Source organism: Cryptomeria japonica, chromosome 3 (genome assembly GCF_030272615.1).
Source record: "Cryptomeria japonica chromosome 3, Sugi_1.0, whole genome shotgun sequence".
In the NCBI taxonomy this organism is placed as follows: Eukaryota; Viridiplantae; Streptophyta; class Pinopsida; order Cupressales; family Cupressaceae; genus Cryptomeria; species Cryptomeria japonica.
Genome location: NC_081407.1, coordinates 947,325,277 through 947,342,415, shown reverse-complemented (window position 1 = coordinate 947,342,415; position 17,139 = coordinate 947,325,277). Strand labels below are relative to the sequence as shown.

The window sequence follows — 17,139 nt, the reverse complement described above, 5'->3', positions numbered from 1 at the left end:
TTTGAATCATACCTTCATTGCCCTTAGTCCTAACGGGGAAGGTTCTCAGCTATTCAATATCCGCCCCATTTCCTTATGTAATGTCATCTATAAAATTATTGCTTCTGTGATGGCTGAAAGACTTAAGCCACTGCTTCAAAAGATTATTTCTCCTGAACAAGGAGGCTTTGTGGAAGGAAGACAAATTCTTGATGGAGTGGTGATAGCTCAAGAAGTCATGCATTCTCTTCACCAGTCCAATAAAAAAGGAATGTTTATTAAACTTGATATGTCTAAAGCATATGACAGAGTGGAGTGGGGGTTTTTAGCTAAGATGATGATTGCTTTTGGTTTCTCTCAATTGTGGATTGATTGGGTCTTGAGCTGTGTGTGCTCTTCTTCTTACTCAGTTCTTATCAATGGTATCCCTTCTTTTCCCTTCAATGCCTCTCATGGTTTAAGGCAAGGAGATCCTTGCTCCCCCTTCCTTTTCCTCATATTGGCGGAAGGTCTAGGCCAATTATTTACTCAAAAGAGATCCCAAAGACTTTTGCATGGTGCTAAGGTTGGAGAGGAAGTTTTTTCTCACCTTCAATTTGGCGATGACACTGGGCTTATGGGGGCTGCTTCTTGTTCTGAGGCAAGGATGATTTCTGAAACTCTTCAAACATATTTATCAGCCTCTTGTCAGGTTATCAATGTTCAGAAATCCAAGGTGGGTTTTTTTTCAATGTTGATCTTCGCCTTCAAAATCGTATCCTTGATACCTTGGGCTTCTCCTTGGCTTCCTTACCTCTTGACTACCTTGGACTCCCTCTCCACTTTAAAAAACTCCCTCTGTCTGTTTGGCATAGCCTTTTGAAGCGCACCAAGTCTAAAATCGGTCATTGGTCTAACAAGTGGTTAAGCTATGGGGGTAGACTTACTTTTCTTCAATCTGTTATTCAAGCAATGCCTATTTATAAGTTCTCTATTCTTGCTGCCCCTGCTTCCATATGGAGAGATCTTGATAAGATTGCAAGGAAATTTCTTTAAAATGGTACAAAAGACACTAGAAAATGGGCTATTGTTAGATGGGACAAAATCACTCATCCTAAGATTTCGGGAGGTCTTGGTCTTTGAATTGCTGCCCTTAACAACAAAGCTCTGGCCGGAAAGCTTTATTGGAGGTGGATATCCACTCCCACTTCTCTCTTCAGTAGAATGATGACAAGAAAATACTCTGGTAGGATTAATTTTGATGATGTGAGCAGGTATCCTGTCGAGGGTAACGGTTCTCTAGCTCGGCAGGCTTTAAAGCTTGGCTCCAAACTTGTCAAAGAGGGCCTCTTTTGGATTGTTGGAAAAGGGGATAAAGCTCTTTTCTGGACTGATGCTTGGGATCAGCACCCTCCCATCATCAAGGAATTCCCTGTTTTGCTTCCTGTTAAAGATGCTCTAGAATCTAGGGGATGGACAAGGATAGAGCACTACTTAAAGAATGGTCAAAATCAGAATTATAGATATAAACAGTTCAAAAATCTTAAGGAATGGCCTATCCCTGTTCCTCCTCAGTGTGCTGCTATAATTTTGAGTATCTTGTCCCATCGCCTCTTCATTGGTAGTGACAGGGAAGATGAAATAGCTTGGGGGGGCGGAGGTTTGGATACCTTTTCAGTCAAAGCAAGTTATTCTTCTCTTCTTGCTGCCCATCCTCCGCCTAACGTTTCCAATTTGGACTGGTCTATGATTTGGCAACTGAAAGGGTGGCCTAAGATTAATCTTTTTGCCTGGTTGCTCATGCATAAGGGCATTCTCACTTATAAAAATCTTCGTCAAAGAGGGATTATCGGCCTGTCTAGATGTGTTTTATGTAATTCTCAAGAAGAAACAGCAGACCACTTGATGTTTGATTGTTCCTTTACTAGTAAAATCTGGGAAAGATGGTTTTTTGCTTTCAAAATCAGAAATTTTGGCACCATCAGCAGAGATAGTATTTTGCAGAAATGGAAAAGACAAAGATTCAATTCCAAAGCTGTATTTATCGGTTGGCAGATTGGTCTAAACTTTATTTGGTGGCAAATCTGGCTTGAACGTAACAGTAGAATTTTCAGAGAGACTTTTTGTTCTGTTAAAGTTGTGTGGCATACCATCTGGACCAAAATTACTGAGACTGTTATGGCTCATGTGAATCTTTGCCCTACAGCAGAGGATAGGCAATGTGGAGTCATAGTTGGAAACACTATGAACCATAGAAATAAAAGATGGTCCCCACCCCCTAGTGGCTGGGTAAAAATCCATACGGGTGGAGCAGCACAAGGCAATCCTGGGAATGCTGGAACGGGTTTTGTATGCAGGGATAGCAAGGGTAGTGTTCTTCACTGGGCCTTACAGAGTTTGGGAATTGCCACTAATAATGAGGCTGAGGCTTTGGCCATTATGTATGCCTCTTTTTGGGTTGTTAGCCAAGGTCAGACTAAAGTCATTATTGAGTTTGATTCCCAAGTCCTTGTGGGAGCTCTTGACTGCGTGAGGAATTTCTCTATTTCTTCCTGGAGTTTCAGGCAGATCATTTCCCATGTTAAAGATTTGTGGAGGAACATCCCTGATGTTATTCCTATCTTCACTAGCCGTGAGCAGAACCATCTTGCTGATTATCTTGCCAAAACCCGTCCCATTCTAATCAAGTGAATGGAGTTAAATGGACTATGTCTATGAGCCATGTGAATGTTTATAACTTTATATAGATCAAGTTAATGCGCAGATTCAAAAGCTTGCCTTAGAAACATAGTGTTGTTGCCTTGAGTTCGCCACAGAAGCCTCGCTTATGCTTGCTTCCCCTGTTTTCTGCTTGTGCTGCTCGGCTTTTTAGCTGTTCACAGTGTTTGTAATCTCTGATTATTAATTTATTTTTCAAATCTTTCCCGGAACATTTTTGTTGCATTAGGGTGTTTTAAATTTTCCTTTAGTTAACTTCGAATAGATCTCTTTTAGAAGTTGAATTTTAGACCACAATGAGGGTTTTTCTTTTAAGTTATACAATAACGAAGGTTTACTTTAAAACGACAGTGCTGCCGCTATAATCGTAGGTCATGTTTCATAACAGAGTGGCAAACTATTTTAGGGCCAGCTGTATGCTTTTTATATAAACACTCTTAGGTGAAAGTACAATAGATTTTACACCACAATGAGGGTTTTATACTTTAAAACAACAGTGCTGCCCCTAAAATCATAGGTCATTGTAGTTCAAAATGATTTTTTTTCTCTATTTTTACAAATAGTACATTGTTATTCAGTTCAAGATCTTTTGCCAAGTTTTCCCCATTTTAAACCCATTCCATTTATATTTTTATGATGCTATGTCTATGTCATGCAAATGGAATGCTACTATCAACCATGAGTATATTCAATAAAGTTACTAGGGATTGAACTCAGTTCACTTGTGTGATCAGCAGGTATACCTAATAATAGCCCAAATACAAGTGTACCTCCTACATCAAATCCTATCAATTAAGACAGCAGTTGCAAAACCTTAGAAGTTGCATTGTGATTATATAGCAGTACCAGAATATAATAACTTACCATTATACCCATGTTGCTGAATGATGGTAACCAGTGAATCAAACTGTTCCATATCATCTGCCAACAATCTTTAGCCTGCAATACATTACTTAGTGAATGTTATCAAAGCATTCTAGAATCCTTCAGCTTTAAGTGTGTGCAGAACAGAGGGCGTACTACAAACATATAAACTATGCTCAATGTAAAGTCATAAAAGATGAAAAGAATTTTCAATTTAGTACAATAATATTCCAACCCTAAGAATCTCTATATAATAAAAACCATATTCAGGGAAAATTTATCCAAAAAAATTGAAGTATGCTCTCACTAATCCCTTTTTCAAAACTTTGATCAATTTATTGAAGATGAAAGCATCAAAAACAGGTAACATCGTCGGAACCTCACACCAAACACAAAGAGCTTATGAGGCCTCACTAACTTTGCAGGCAGTACATTCATTGACCATATATTGCGTAACAGGTTTTCGATGATGACCCCCTCATGTCCTACATCCTAAATGTGAGATCATGCACCTATTAGGAAGGATAGCAATCAAAGGTGTATATGTAGGAACCCCTACCAGGATATTTCGTTCCAAACTCGCCATATTATTAGCTCGTTGGCATTTTGTTAAACACTTTGCATACAACAACATATGAAGAATTTCTGAATACTAACAATCACAAGAGCTGCAACTAAAACTTATATGCATCACCAAACCATGCCAATGTTCAAAGATTTTTTCAAAGACAATTTTGTCAAACACTTGGCAGACATTGTTCAATTTCTATACTGTTAAAACTGATTTGAATTGATTGAGCTGAATAAACATGATATAATCTTTGATTACAGATGTAATGCCAAAGAACAACTGAACAATATTTGAATCAACAGCTGACCTTGAACTGAAGCTATATGATTTGACAGATAATGATGGCCCAAGTATAATATCCTCTGAATACAGACACTGCTGTAATATTTAATTACACTGAATTTCTGTAACGTTTGTAAAAAGCAGATTTATGAACTTATTAAACCTGTGGCAGCAACAACAATCTCGTTGTAACTCCCAAATGACAGCCACTCAAACCATAAATTACCACAAAGACTGCTGACTTGGACCAATCAGCAATCAAAATATTCTTTTTACCTCCTTTTTTGACCGTATGGCACACCCTTTACCAAGTACAGCCCCTCTAAGAAATGTACAACAGCCTTTTTGGGTGATGATTTCCTGTTGTTGAAAGCTGTGATAGAATTTTTCCAAGCCATTTTAAGGCTTAATGCCTTTTTACTTGATTCACCTGTAATGGCCCCCACAGTGAATATACATCTCCGTTAACCTGAGTATGGCTGACGCAAGGAAGTGAAGGGCAATCGCATGCCTTGGGTTTCAGCGAGTGGTAAACGAGTGATTACTATGGGTTAAGGAAAAGAGCAAATACATTAAGTTGATGATTTGTTAAGGCAACGAATTAATTAAGAGCAGCAGTTATGATATGAGAAAAGACATCACCCTTCAAAAGCAAGGTTCACCCCCAAAGGGACAAATCCCTTCAGCGATGAAAGGAAGATGCAAGAAGGGAGGATGGGGGATAGAGGGAAGTATGGATCAGGAAAATAACACACACATCTCCCGAAATAGCAGCAGTTGATATCGGCAATCCTTAATCAGTTAGCAGACCGAATTCACCAGATCAGATTAGAATTCCATCAGGCAGATTATTCACAAGAATATCTCCTCTAAAGGAGCAGCAAATATAAGGGGAATCAATCCTAATCAGTCCAGCAAAACCCCAAACATTTCAAATTATAATTATCAGATATATTCAGTGGTATACTTAAGATTTTTCTGCCAATCATTATCTCCAAATGGATACATACTGTTCATGCATAATAAAGAATATCTTCTACTGATAGAATAAGAGATATGTTTGTCTGTCTGAAACCCACCTTGTAGGAGGGGCCTGGGATGTAAGCAAAAAGGATCTACTTGGCTGGTAAGAAGCTGTTCTAGAGTGGATCAAGGGGGTCCCTCGAACCAGGGGGTGTTAGAATAATATCTGCATATACTAATGATCAATATTGTATTATAATTAGTTTAGATTCTGTCAGCTTAGTTTAGATAGAATGTTTCTATTTTTGCTTTCAGTTGTCATTAGTTTCTTTCAAAAACTCTTGCAATGTAATTGCCTATAAATTGTTTAATAATAAACAAGCAATTACCATTGTCTCATTTGTGTAACATGGTATCAAAGCGGGAAAACGAAATTTGTTTTTTCTAAAATTTCGAAAGAAATTTTTTCGTCTTTTTGAAAGACAAATTTTATGTTTTTATTCGTGACTTGTGAAAGGGAAATTTTTTTAAAGCTTAAAAAATCGCGTAAGGTTTTTTAAAGGTCATTTTGAAGGGTTGCAGCTCTACAAGGTCACATTTTCGTGGCACGACTAGGTCTACTCATTTTACGACCCATGAAGTCTAAAATATTCGGTGTGATCTCTCGTGTTGGTGTCTGGAAGCCGTGACAGGTTCGTGCGGGTTTATCTATGCACTTCGCATGAAGCTTTCACAACCTTCGGTGACACATTTGAAAGCTTTTCAATGCATATTTGGCGCAATTTGTGGCTGCATCCTCTATGTCTTTCTGCTCAGGATTTCACCTGCGACCTTCCTCTAGGCGCAATTTCTCTCTGCATTGTTTTGCGGCCTTATATTTCTTCGGCCCACGTCTACGAGTGTTGTTCTTCAAACCCGTGAACTAGGGTTTATCTACTAACGGCTAGGGTTTTCAAACTCTCTTGTGACACTTTGACTAGCGGCTATTGTTTTTCTAGGCATTTGGTATTTTTTGTGACCTAGGGTTTTATTTTAACCCTCAGTATTTTATGCGGCCAGGGCACATTTTTTTCTAAGAAAATTTAATGGGTTTTTAATAAATTTTTTGGGGTCTTCATTAGAATTTTTTGGGTCCTTGCAAATCCGTACCTTGGGATTCATGCCTCATCAAATTTTAAGTCTAAAGTTTTTGCCTTGATTTAAGTGCCTTCACCAATTTGACCTCGAGGTACGTGATGGCATCTTTGACAAATATTATGCTTCGAAGCAATCAAAAATTCAATGGGAAAAACTATAATACCTAGAAGCAACGTATGTTAACTATCTTTGAGTATAGGTGCCTTGATGCAATTGATCTGAGCACATCTAAACGTCCTCCAACAACAGGAAAAGAGCAAGACAAATGGGATCAGCGCAACCGACAAGATGTCATGCTCATAAAACTTTCAATCATAGATGATCAGCTCCCTTAGGTGCCCTCTAGTAAAACTACTAAGGAAATCTGGAATCATTTGAAGGCCCTTCATGAAACCTCCAACAAGAGCAAAGCATTCTTTCTCAAGAACATGTTGTTTTCCATCATGATGGATGAGAAAATGTCCTTACAGGAGCATCTAACAAAGATTAAGGGCATTCGTGATCAATTGGAGGTGATTGATCGAACAATGGACGAAGACATGGTAGTCATCACTCTGAAGAGTCTACCAAAATCTTATGAGCATTTCATTGAAACGCTCAATATTACTTCAACAAATGTTGATTTGAAGTTTCCAGATCTTTGCAATAAGCTTCTTCGGCAGAATCATTGCAGACGGCAATTTCGGAGTAGTGCCAGTTCATCCTCCACGGAACAAGTGTTCTCTGCTAATGACAAAGGGAAAGGTCAAACTTCTCAGCCGAAAAGCTCGAGTCCTCAGGATAGCAAAAAGAAAAAGAACGTTTAGTGTAATTATTGCCACAAGTATGGTCACATGAAGGTCGACTGTCAACATTGGTTGGCTTCTGAGCAAAAGAAGCAAAGAGGGTCTCAACCCAAAGCAAATATTGCAGAGCACTCTAATCAGAAAGAATCTGACTTCTATGCCTTTATGGCCAAAAGAATTGCAAATCCAATTAAATCTTTTGCTTGGTATATCGATTTAAGGGCTTCTCGGCATTTTACTCATCATCAGGATTGGTTCACAAAATTTGACCAATTCTCTAATTATGTGATCTTTGGAGGAGAGTATATTGTTGTTGGTAAGAGCAACATGCATATTCACTCTGGAGGGAGAAATTTGATATTTCTCAATGTATACTATGTTCCAGGCATGGAACTTAACCTTCTCTCAGCTAGTCAAATCATGAGACATTCTCCCCAATTAGGTGTTGTTTTTTGTTCCCACACTTGCAGCATTGTTGATAGGGAGACCCGCACTACAATTGATATGGGACTTTGATGTAGGAGCATCCCCGGTTCATAGCAATCTTGCATCAACCAAAAACATTTTCTTTTTGTTTTGTTTTTTGTTTGTAGTTTCAGGATTTCTTTCTGTGTGTCCTGGTTTTGGCTCACCGGATCTTGTGGAGTTGGATTCTACTTGAAGACTTGATCATCTTTCTTAGTTCCAGACGGCATCGCATTTGGATCATTTTCCGGCAAGATATCGCTATCGGTTTCCTTGACAGTTTCCTGTGAGCAGTTGACAGTTTCTTGTTACCGGTTGCTTGGACCTATTTTGGTGATCTACCAGAACCCCTTCCGAAGCTTGCGGAGCCTTGGGTGTTGATTCTGATGTTTCTTGGCGTGTGGCCGACCTTTTCCCGCGATCTACACTTCATCCTTTGGATTTTCCGGAGGAATCTCTTGGCGGAGGCCGACCTTGTTGATTTTACACGTTAGGTCTTGTTCTTTGGGTTTTGATCCCTTTTTGGGCCAACCGGATCCTTTGGATCGTATATATAATTGTAATTGCGCATTAGAATGTAATCAATCGAAGAATCAAGTGGCAAGACTGTGCATAGAAGATAGATCTTAAGATTCAAGGTCCCGGTTGTGACCTATTTTGTATGTTCTAGCAGGCTTGTGAGCCGGTTATGCCGTAACCCAGTTGTTACCGGTTGGTTGTAATCAATTTTCATGAAATAAAACAATCTGTTCTGCATTGCCTCCATCATATCTTTGTGTTTCCATTGTGTTACACTTGCTGACCAGTCTGGATTGATCTCTTTGAGGTCCCTCCTCACCGGCGACTGCTTCAGACTTGAGGATCATGGTCTTTATAGACTAGTTGATTTAGATGATTCTCAAGAGCATGCCATGACAACCAAAAGTTCTTCCATCAGCAATCCTTGGCATCACCGTTATGGGCACTTGGATGCGCACTATCTCTCTCAGTTATCTCGGGATAGTTTGGTTGCTGATCTACCTAAGATCCAGACTCAGCAACATGGCATTTATGGAGCTTGTCAAGCTAGGAAGCAGCATCAGACACCATTCTCAAATGGTGATTCTTGACAAGCCTCCAAGGTACTTTGATTGGTTCATGTTGATGTATGTGGACCAATGAACACTCCTTTTGTTTCTAGGTCCAGGTACTTTTTATTATTTGTTGATGATTTCGGTAGAAAAATGTGGGTGCATTTTCTTAAAAATAAATCAAATGTGTTGAGTGCATGTCAGCAATTTAAGGCCTTAGTTGAGAAAGAGTCAGGTTCTCAGATTGTTACTCTAAGGTCAGATAATAGGGGGGAGATTTGTTCATCTGATTTCTCCACCTTTTGTGCTACACATGGCATTAACCACCAACTTACCACAACATACACCCTCAGTAGAATGGTGTCATTGAGCGTCGAAATTGCACCATTACTAAAATGGCTCGTTCTATGTTGGAGCATTGAAATGTTCCTAAGAAATACTGGGCTGAAGCAGTTTATACTATTGCTTACCTTCTAAGTCATTCACCTACACAAGTCGTTAAGAAGATGACTCCTGAAGAAGCCTGGTCAAGACTAAAGCCTAAGGTGGGCCATCTGAAAGTCTTTGGTTCTACTGCTCATTTATGGATTCCAGAAGCCAAGCGTGCCAAGCTAGATTCCAAGAGCCAGAAACTTATGTAAATACTTACAACGACAATCACAAGGCATACAAGTTGATTGATGTGGAGACAGATCGTCTCATATTCAGTCATGATGTTGTGGTTGATGAGACTTTCGGTTCTTTTCTTTCTTCTACTATGAGTCCTGAGGATTAGCCTATGAAGGCTTTTGATCTGGGTGTTCGTCTTCCCTTAGGATCACCTAATGGGAGTTCAGATCATTTTGACTCTGAAGATGAGAAGTCTCCTAGGCATGATACTGCACCACCTAACTTTCCTCAAGATCTAAATTCACATGACTTTGTTCCAGCACCCCCAAGGAGATGTTGTTTCTCCTATGCTAGTTGTTGGTACTTCTACTCTCCGACCTAAATGATGGGCCAAGACTATAGGGGATCTTCATGATGATGAGCTCATTCAATGCAGATCAATTCGATGAAAGAGCAAGCAACCAAACACAGTCAATTTTGCTCTTATGCCCAACATCCACAGAATCTATGAGCCTCAAACATATTCAGAGGCTAAAGGAATTCCTAAGTGGGAAAAGGCTATGGAAACCGGATACCATAGTCTTCTAAAGAATAACACTTGGTTCCTTTTTTATCTTCCTCCTGGGAAGAAACCTATCAGCTACAAATGGGTTTACAAGGTCAAGTATCATGCAGATGGTACTCTAGATAAATACAAGGTAAGGTTAGTAGATCGAGGATTCACATAGCAAGAGGGCATTAACTATGAGGAGACTTTTGCTCCTATTGCCAAGATGAGCACAATTCGCCTTCTTCTCGCTATTGCAGCACGGTTTGGATGGAAACTCCATCAGATGGATGTCAAGAGTGCCTTCCTCAATAGTGAGTTGCAGGAAGAAGTTTATATGACCGGCCTCCCGGTTTCAAGGTTGCCAGTAAAGAACATCATATATGTTCAAGGTTGCCAGTAAAGAACATCAGATATGTAGACTGGTGAAAGCACTCTATGGCTTGAAACAGGCTCCTCAGGTATGGTACATCAAGATTGATCAGTACTTGGTTGATCATGGTTTTCAGCGTAGCCCTTCTAACACTAATCTCTATGTCAAACACTCTAGAGATGATATTCTTTTTCTTCTTGTCTATGTTGATGACTTAATCATTACTAGTAGTTCAGTACATTTGATTGCAGGAATCAAATAGGATTTGTGCCAAGCTTTTGACATGATAGATTTGGGGCTTCTCCAATACTGCTTAGGTGTTGAGGTTTGGCAAACTGGTGACAATATTTTTTTCTCACAATCTAAGTATGCTAAAAGTCTGCTTGACAAATTTCGGATGCAAGATTGTGAACCTACTTCCACACCTATAGAGAAAGGGCTGAAGTTGTCAACCAAGTCTGATTCACCAATGGTGGATGAAACAACATTCAAGCAACTAGTGGGAAGCCTTATCTACCTCACTGCCACTAGATCTGATCTCAGTTTTGCTGTGAGCTACATTTCTTGCTTCATGACAGCCCTAAAAACTTATCATTGGGTTGCAGCCTCAAAATCCTGAGGTATTATCAATAAGATGATTTTCCTAGTTGGCATTAAGAGGCGCAACAGAATGTGCTATGAGAGTAAGCCAGGATTCAAGATGTCATTACAACATCATCATCAAGACAACATGGAGGAGGTACAATCCATATTGAAATAGTGGCTATAAGGCTGATGATATACAAGTAATCATGGAGATCTTTTACCCCCCTTCTTCTTGAAGGCAACAGATATCTATACGTCATCAATCATATATATCCATTCTTCAATACCACTGCCATCAGATGAAGTATCATGATTATCGAATTGGAATTTGTCTTCTTTATTTGTATCCTATTTGGATCAGCTCCCTTGAGCATTTTGCCTTTGGCATATCAGTTGCATACATAAAAGTTTATATCAGAAAATAGCACCAAGACAATTGCATATTTAACAAGTATAAATCTCAGGCAGCAATTCATCCTTCATCAATATAGGGTTAAGGGAAAGTTTATCAGCATAATACCATTGTCAAGTCACACAGCTTGCAAACATTATTGCTATAATTCAAGAAGGATATTCTAAGCATATATTCAGCAATTGCCATATCAGAAAGAATAGCAATCTCATCAAAATCTGCTGATTGAAACATCTAACTTTTAGTATATTCTACACCATTATATCACACATAGCAGAGTTGAGGATCAGAGATCATCTTGCATAAACATCATCGAATATATTAGGAAAAGAAGAGATAATCCATTGATTGCATTGCACCTTATTGTATATACATATATCTATTGATCAAGATCATTTTGCATACACCTAATTGCTAAAACAGAAATAGCATTGATATTGACTTCATATCATCATATTATAAGTAGAAATCGTTGTATATCAAATCATTCTTGCATTAATTATCCTTATTTATAAGTATTAATAGTGAAATTGAGGAAATATGTCTCTTGCAATTGATTCTTATGAGTTAAATTGTGATGTCCCCTTCCTGATCTGCCTTGGGACTTACTCCTATTTGATACTTGTATTGGGATTTGTATTAGATATGACTCGGATCTGTCAATGATTATTTCTGATGTAAATCAATAGTATATGCAGAGATTACGAAATGTAATGTTTTGATAACAATATCTGATATTAAGGGACAAATTCTGTATAAGATGTTTACTATGACAACGTTATAACTGATAAGAGCAACAGAATATGCCAATGGTATTATGGCTTCTAACCGTATCTGTAACTTCTGAGGTATCGCGTGACTAGACCCCTGTATATAATTGCGTGAAATGATCTATGCTTTCTTGACTGTTGGCGAGTTAATTGAATGCTGGTCTGATTGCGTACTCCTGGGTCTGTGTTTACCTTTAAATGTGGATTATGCCCATGTCTGATATAATTGTCCAAAATCCCTGACTGAAAATCTATGCTCCAGATGATAAATTCCGACCCCTCCTTCATAATGAAATGATTGCCCATATATATGGATACAATCAATTGGTGGTGTCTATTCAATTATGGAGACATGTTTATCATAATCGCATCTCTTCATTAAACTAATTGATTATCGTTGGTAGTTAATGTGATTAGTTTGGTTATTCCTTAACCATGCTCGATATCACCATTAGATGTAAATCGGTTATTAATACTTAGTGGTTCGATGGCATAAATATTATTGAATTTTCCTTAGATTATGATTACTGGTTGGCAATGACATAGGCCTTAATCTGCATCATACCAATCTCATCCCATGGTGTTTCTTGATCCTATGATTGGAATATCTCCAGACTATTATTTATTCCCATATTATTATGTATCCTTCCATAAGTGGTATCTTGGATGCCCATTTCTCATTAACTCACATATGTAATAGAACTCTACGTAACTGTTAGTATTGCCAGATGTGAAGGTGTTGTCCTAATTTTTGAACTTGCACAAATTGGGAGGACCCCACAGATTTTTGCTTGAAATTCAAGATTTTAAGGCTCTAGACACGTTTTCCAAGGCATTTTTCCATCACCTAGGAATCCATTGATGAATCCAAGTCCTTCACCTCCATTTTTGTCAATTTTCATTGTCCTAAAGTTGGGTTTTTCTTCAATTTCGGGTTTCAGAGCAGTCACTGCAAGTAGGAGATTCTAATACGAAATTTGTGATTTTAAGGCTGTAAGGCACACTTCCCAAGGTGGAAAGCCTACATTTCTTGATGGTAAATCAATCATGAGCTTATCTTCCATCTTTGTGAAAATTTTGGTTACTTTTGACCTTCGTTTTGGCCATTTTCTGTGAAATTTCGGGTTTCAAAGCAGTCACTGTAAGTTGGGGAATTTTTAAATGTCATTGCAAGTAAAGTCATTGCATGTAGGAACTTTTTGATGCAATTACAAGTTTAAAATTTCACTTTATGTTTCTTTTTTCACTTTAAGTGTTTGTAGGAACTTTTTGAGGTGAATGCAAGTGTTTGAAATTACAAGTCTTTTCAACTCATAAAGTGTCCTTCAAAACCCGAAATTGGCCTATAAGTCATTTTTTCAAACTTGTAAAGTGATTTTAAAAGCTCGCATTACAAGTTATTTTCAAAAAGCAACTTGTAATGAGCCAAAAATTACCCGATTTGCTTCAAGTAAACCATTACAAGACATTTTCAACTTGTAATGGGTCATGAAAAACCCGAAATGCTTGCAATGAGGAATTACAAGTTATTTTAAATGTGTAATGAGTCTCCTCAAACCCGAAATTAGTTTTGCAAGTATTTTTGTGGATTTTTAACTTGCTCTTGCTCATATGTACCCCAATTGGAGAGATTTTTGGCATGAAGAACACTTGGCAAGGTCTGCAACTTTATTGAATCCCCCATTTTTGTTCTACCATTGCCATGTTTTTGCAGATTTGAGTTTGATTTTAATGCCCTTCCCTCCATGGTCGGATCTCCACAAGGCGGCTGCAAGTTTCTTTCATTCATAAGCAAGTTTTAAATGTTCCCTCTTTGCAAATAAAGAACACTTGTAGTCGGATCTTCAAGACCCGATTACAAGTGGTTGTGTAAAAATTTTTCCCTAAACTTGCACCTGCAGTTAGCCTTCCAAACCCGAAATTGGTCCAAAATGCACTCAAAAACACTTGAAAATGAGTCTCTAGGAACCAATTACAAGTGCAAACTTGTATTTTCCCATTACACATTTGAAATAGCATGTCCATTCTCCACAATTGCAAGTCAATGCTCTTGTTTTTCTACACATGTAATGCAATCCTCAAAACCCGAAATTCACTTGTGAGCCCATTTTTGCATCAATTTATCCCCTCCCTTGTCAGTCTTGTTTGCACACATGATCTATCAAACCAACAAATCAAGGCATGGGCATTGTTTTATAACAATTTCATTTTGAATAAGGTGTTATGGGTTCTTCATCAGTGAACAAAAGAAGAGATACAACAGTAAATCATGGGGCAGCCCAAGGGTCAATAATCCTCATAAAGTTATCCAGTGATAAAGTGAATCAAGCATGGAGAAAGAACACAACGAAGAAAAGGATTTCCCTACTGAAGAAATGGTACTACCCCAAGCTTGTGATAAGGTTGAAGTTCGTTGGCCAAGGACACAAAGATCATTAAGGATGCAAATTATTGTTCCGGTTCGAGATGTCTTCACTAATCCTGAATACTTCAAGTTCTAAAATCCTAAAGCAGCATGAAGATCATCACAAACAAAGGATGATGTAGTTAGAGTCGTGTCTTTGGAAACATAGAATAGTTTCAATTATGCATTTGTAATTTTGTTTTGACAAGTTACATGTAAAAACAAGTTTTGTAATTGCAAGTGTCACTTTTACTTGCATTTTTGTAAAATGTAATTACATGTAAAGCAGCTACAAGTTGAGTTAAATTAGGACTATAGTTGGAATAAGTCATGGTGGTTGAGAGAATTTCTCAAGTTAGTTGGGATCCTCCCATCTATTTCTCAAGGTTCCTCTCCTATAAATACTTGAGGGGGTCTATTGTAATCTATATCTTTCGGCAATGCAACAAAATTCTGTCAGTTTGTATGTGCACTCTAAGACTTTGAGCTTAGATGTAAATCAAATTGTTTTCAATAAAAGAAGCAAGTTGTGTTGAGACTTTGTGTCAATTCAAGTTGTTATGTGACAACATTTTCTAGAATTGATTGTGATTTTTGTTCTATTGTTCAAGAGGATTTAAATTCAATTTTGCAGACTTTGAGCTGCTAATTGTATTTAGAGTTATAGGTTTGGTTTTCAGACTTGCTCTTGCAGACTTTGAGTTGTTTATCACGTTTGGAGCTAGTGTAGAAAGCTCAAGTAAGGAGATAACTTGTAGACTTTGTGTTGCCTTTATTTTTAATACTTGTGCATGTAAGGTGCAGTGCATCATATAGACAAACTTTGAGCTGTTGTGTGTTGTACACTGTTATCATTTTGAGAAGATTGATAGGACAGTAGGAGTGTTGAAGACTGTGTGCTTTCATTTCTATTTTCCCGTCCCGGGGAAGTGACGGAAGTCTTTGTGCTTTCATGGAAACTTTGCTTCCCTTTATGTTCTAAAAATCCTACAAAAGGTTTCATTTCTATATTTACCGTTGTTGCTGTAACTTGTTTTCTGAAATAAGAGAAAGAATATCCTTTGTTCTGAAGAAAGAGAATAAGATGTTATCCCACCCAAATTAGATTAGTGTTCGTAGTAGTAGAGGGGGAGCCTTCCCTAAATTAAGAGAGTTTTATACTCACACACTGTGGTTGAAACCACAATTTTGCACATCTTCCCAGGTGTACAAAATTTTCAACCAACTGAAGGCTGCATATCCATTTAGCGAATGGTATCAATATTGTATCTACTAATCCCACACTGCATACTATCTTTGAGAATAATGATGATCGTGTGCATATAAGGATTCTTCGCGCTTAGAGGAATCACGGATATCAGCTATGTCATGTATATATCTGCGTTATCTCTTCTACAATTTCGTCTCTTCTTAGAGACTTCACGAAATTGATTAATAGCTTCTAGAGTGGGGACATCACATAAATGTTCCTATTTCATAAGTAATAACTGAAGGTGACATTACAAGTAGTATCAGAGCATTGCATTTTGTGGTTATATTGCATTGTTCCTAAAATGGGACATTACACACCTTAATAAATACTGCTGGTTGGACTTTAATCATGGTCATTGGTCAAAAATAAATTTAAACACTCTTGGTCCTATGTCATTGAACCTAAAACAGCCTTCTTCAAATGGCTTCTTTTGTTGAAAAACTTTCCTATCAATTTGAGTATACCCAATCTAATAACAGTTTATGTACAGTCTGCCAAACCGCTGAGACTATCAACCATATATTCTTTGACCTTTTTATGCCAAAGAAATTTGGCTTTTTTTTTTACTAGGAGGTTGGGATAGTAAAGAGAATTTTTTCTTCGCAAGAGATCTTATTTGGCTGTGTCAAAGGTCTAAACTAAAGTTTTTAATCTCTTTCCGTTGGTTTTAACTACTGATAGGACATGGGTCTCAAAGAGAAACAATGTACCCCTGATGAAGGCTGTTAGCTGGAAGTTGTTAAATCCAATGAGAGCATTTCCATAATTGATCCTCCTATTGGATGGACTGATCTAGACAGATAAATTAGTGAAAGATGGAATTTCTAGATTCTCTGCTTCTGTTTTGTATCTAAATACTTATACGCTGGCGAACTCTGATCCTTTTCTTGAGGTCTTGCCTTGACCTGAACTTTATGTGGTCCTTTTTTGACAAATGATTGTACTCAGCTTTTATTGGTAATCTATAATCAATTCAAAATAGAAATATGACAAATGCATTGTAAGCCACCTAGACACATCTTAGGTAAAATTTAGGGATTTCTAATAAAAATCATTAACAATACATCTTACACAATACCAAAAAGGGCTTTTCGTTCATCATTACGATATTAAGAATCAATCAATGAATGCCTCTTTCACATCCTCACTACAATCAGATGTAATGAAACCCATACTTGAGGATCATTGCCTCAGGGGTACATGGTTAGCCACATCATAGCTATGATTCTCCAATGTCAGCTCAGCTTCATAGGCAGTACAAACTTGTGGTTTTAAATCACTGGAGTTGCCTTACTTAGGGCCTTAATTGGGATATTCCATCAGGTATTGACAATTGAACCCTCTTAAAGTGGTTTTCCTTTGTTTGGGAAGTTG

General features: G+C 37.9%; 1 protein-coding gene across 3 annotated transcripts in view; it reads right to left on the bottom strand.

The window, feature by feature from the left end:
* LOC131038950 (serine/threonine-protein kinase ATM) overlaps positions 1 to 17,139 on the bottom strand; it is a 417,584-nt gene that overhangs the window by 359,689 nt on the left and 40,756 nt on the right. For all 3 annotated transcript variants that reach the window (XR_009104579.2, XM_057971562.2, XM_057971563.2), the window contains exon 14: positions 3,541 to 3,615. Coding sequence is in view for 2 of the 3 variants with exons in the window: in XM_057971562.2 (XP_057827545.2) it covers positions 3,541 to 3,615 (75 nt within the window). In the remaining variant the exon portion in view is untranslated. The remainder of the gene's footprint in view (positions 1 to 3,540; positions 3,616 to 17,139) is intronic.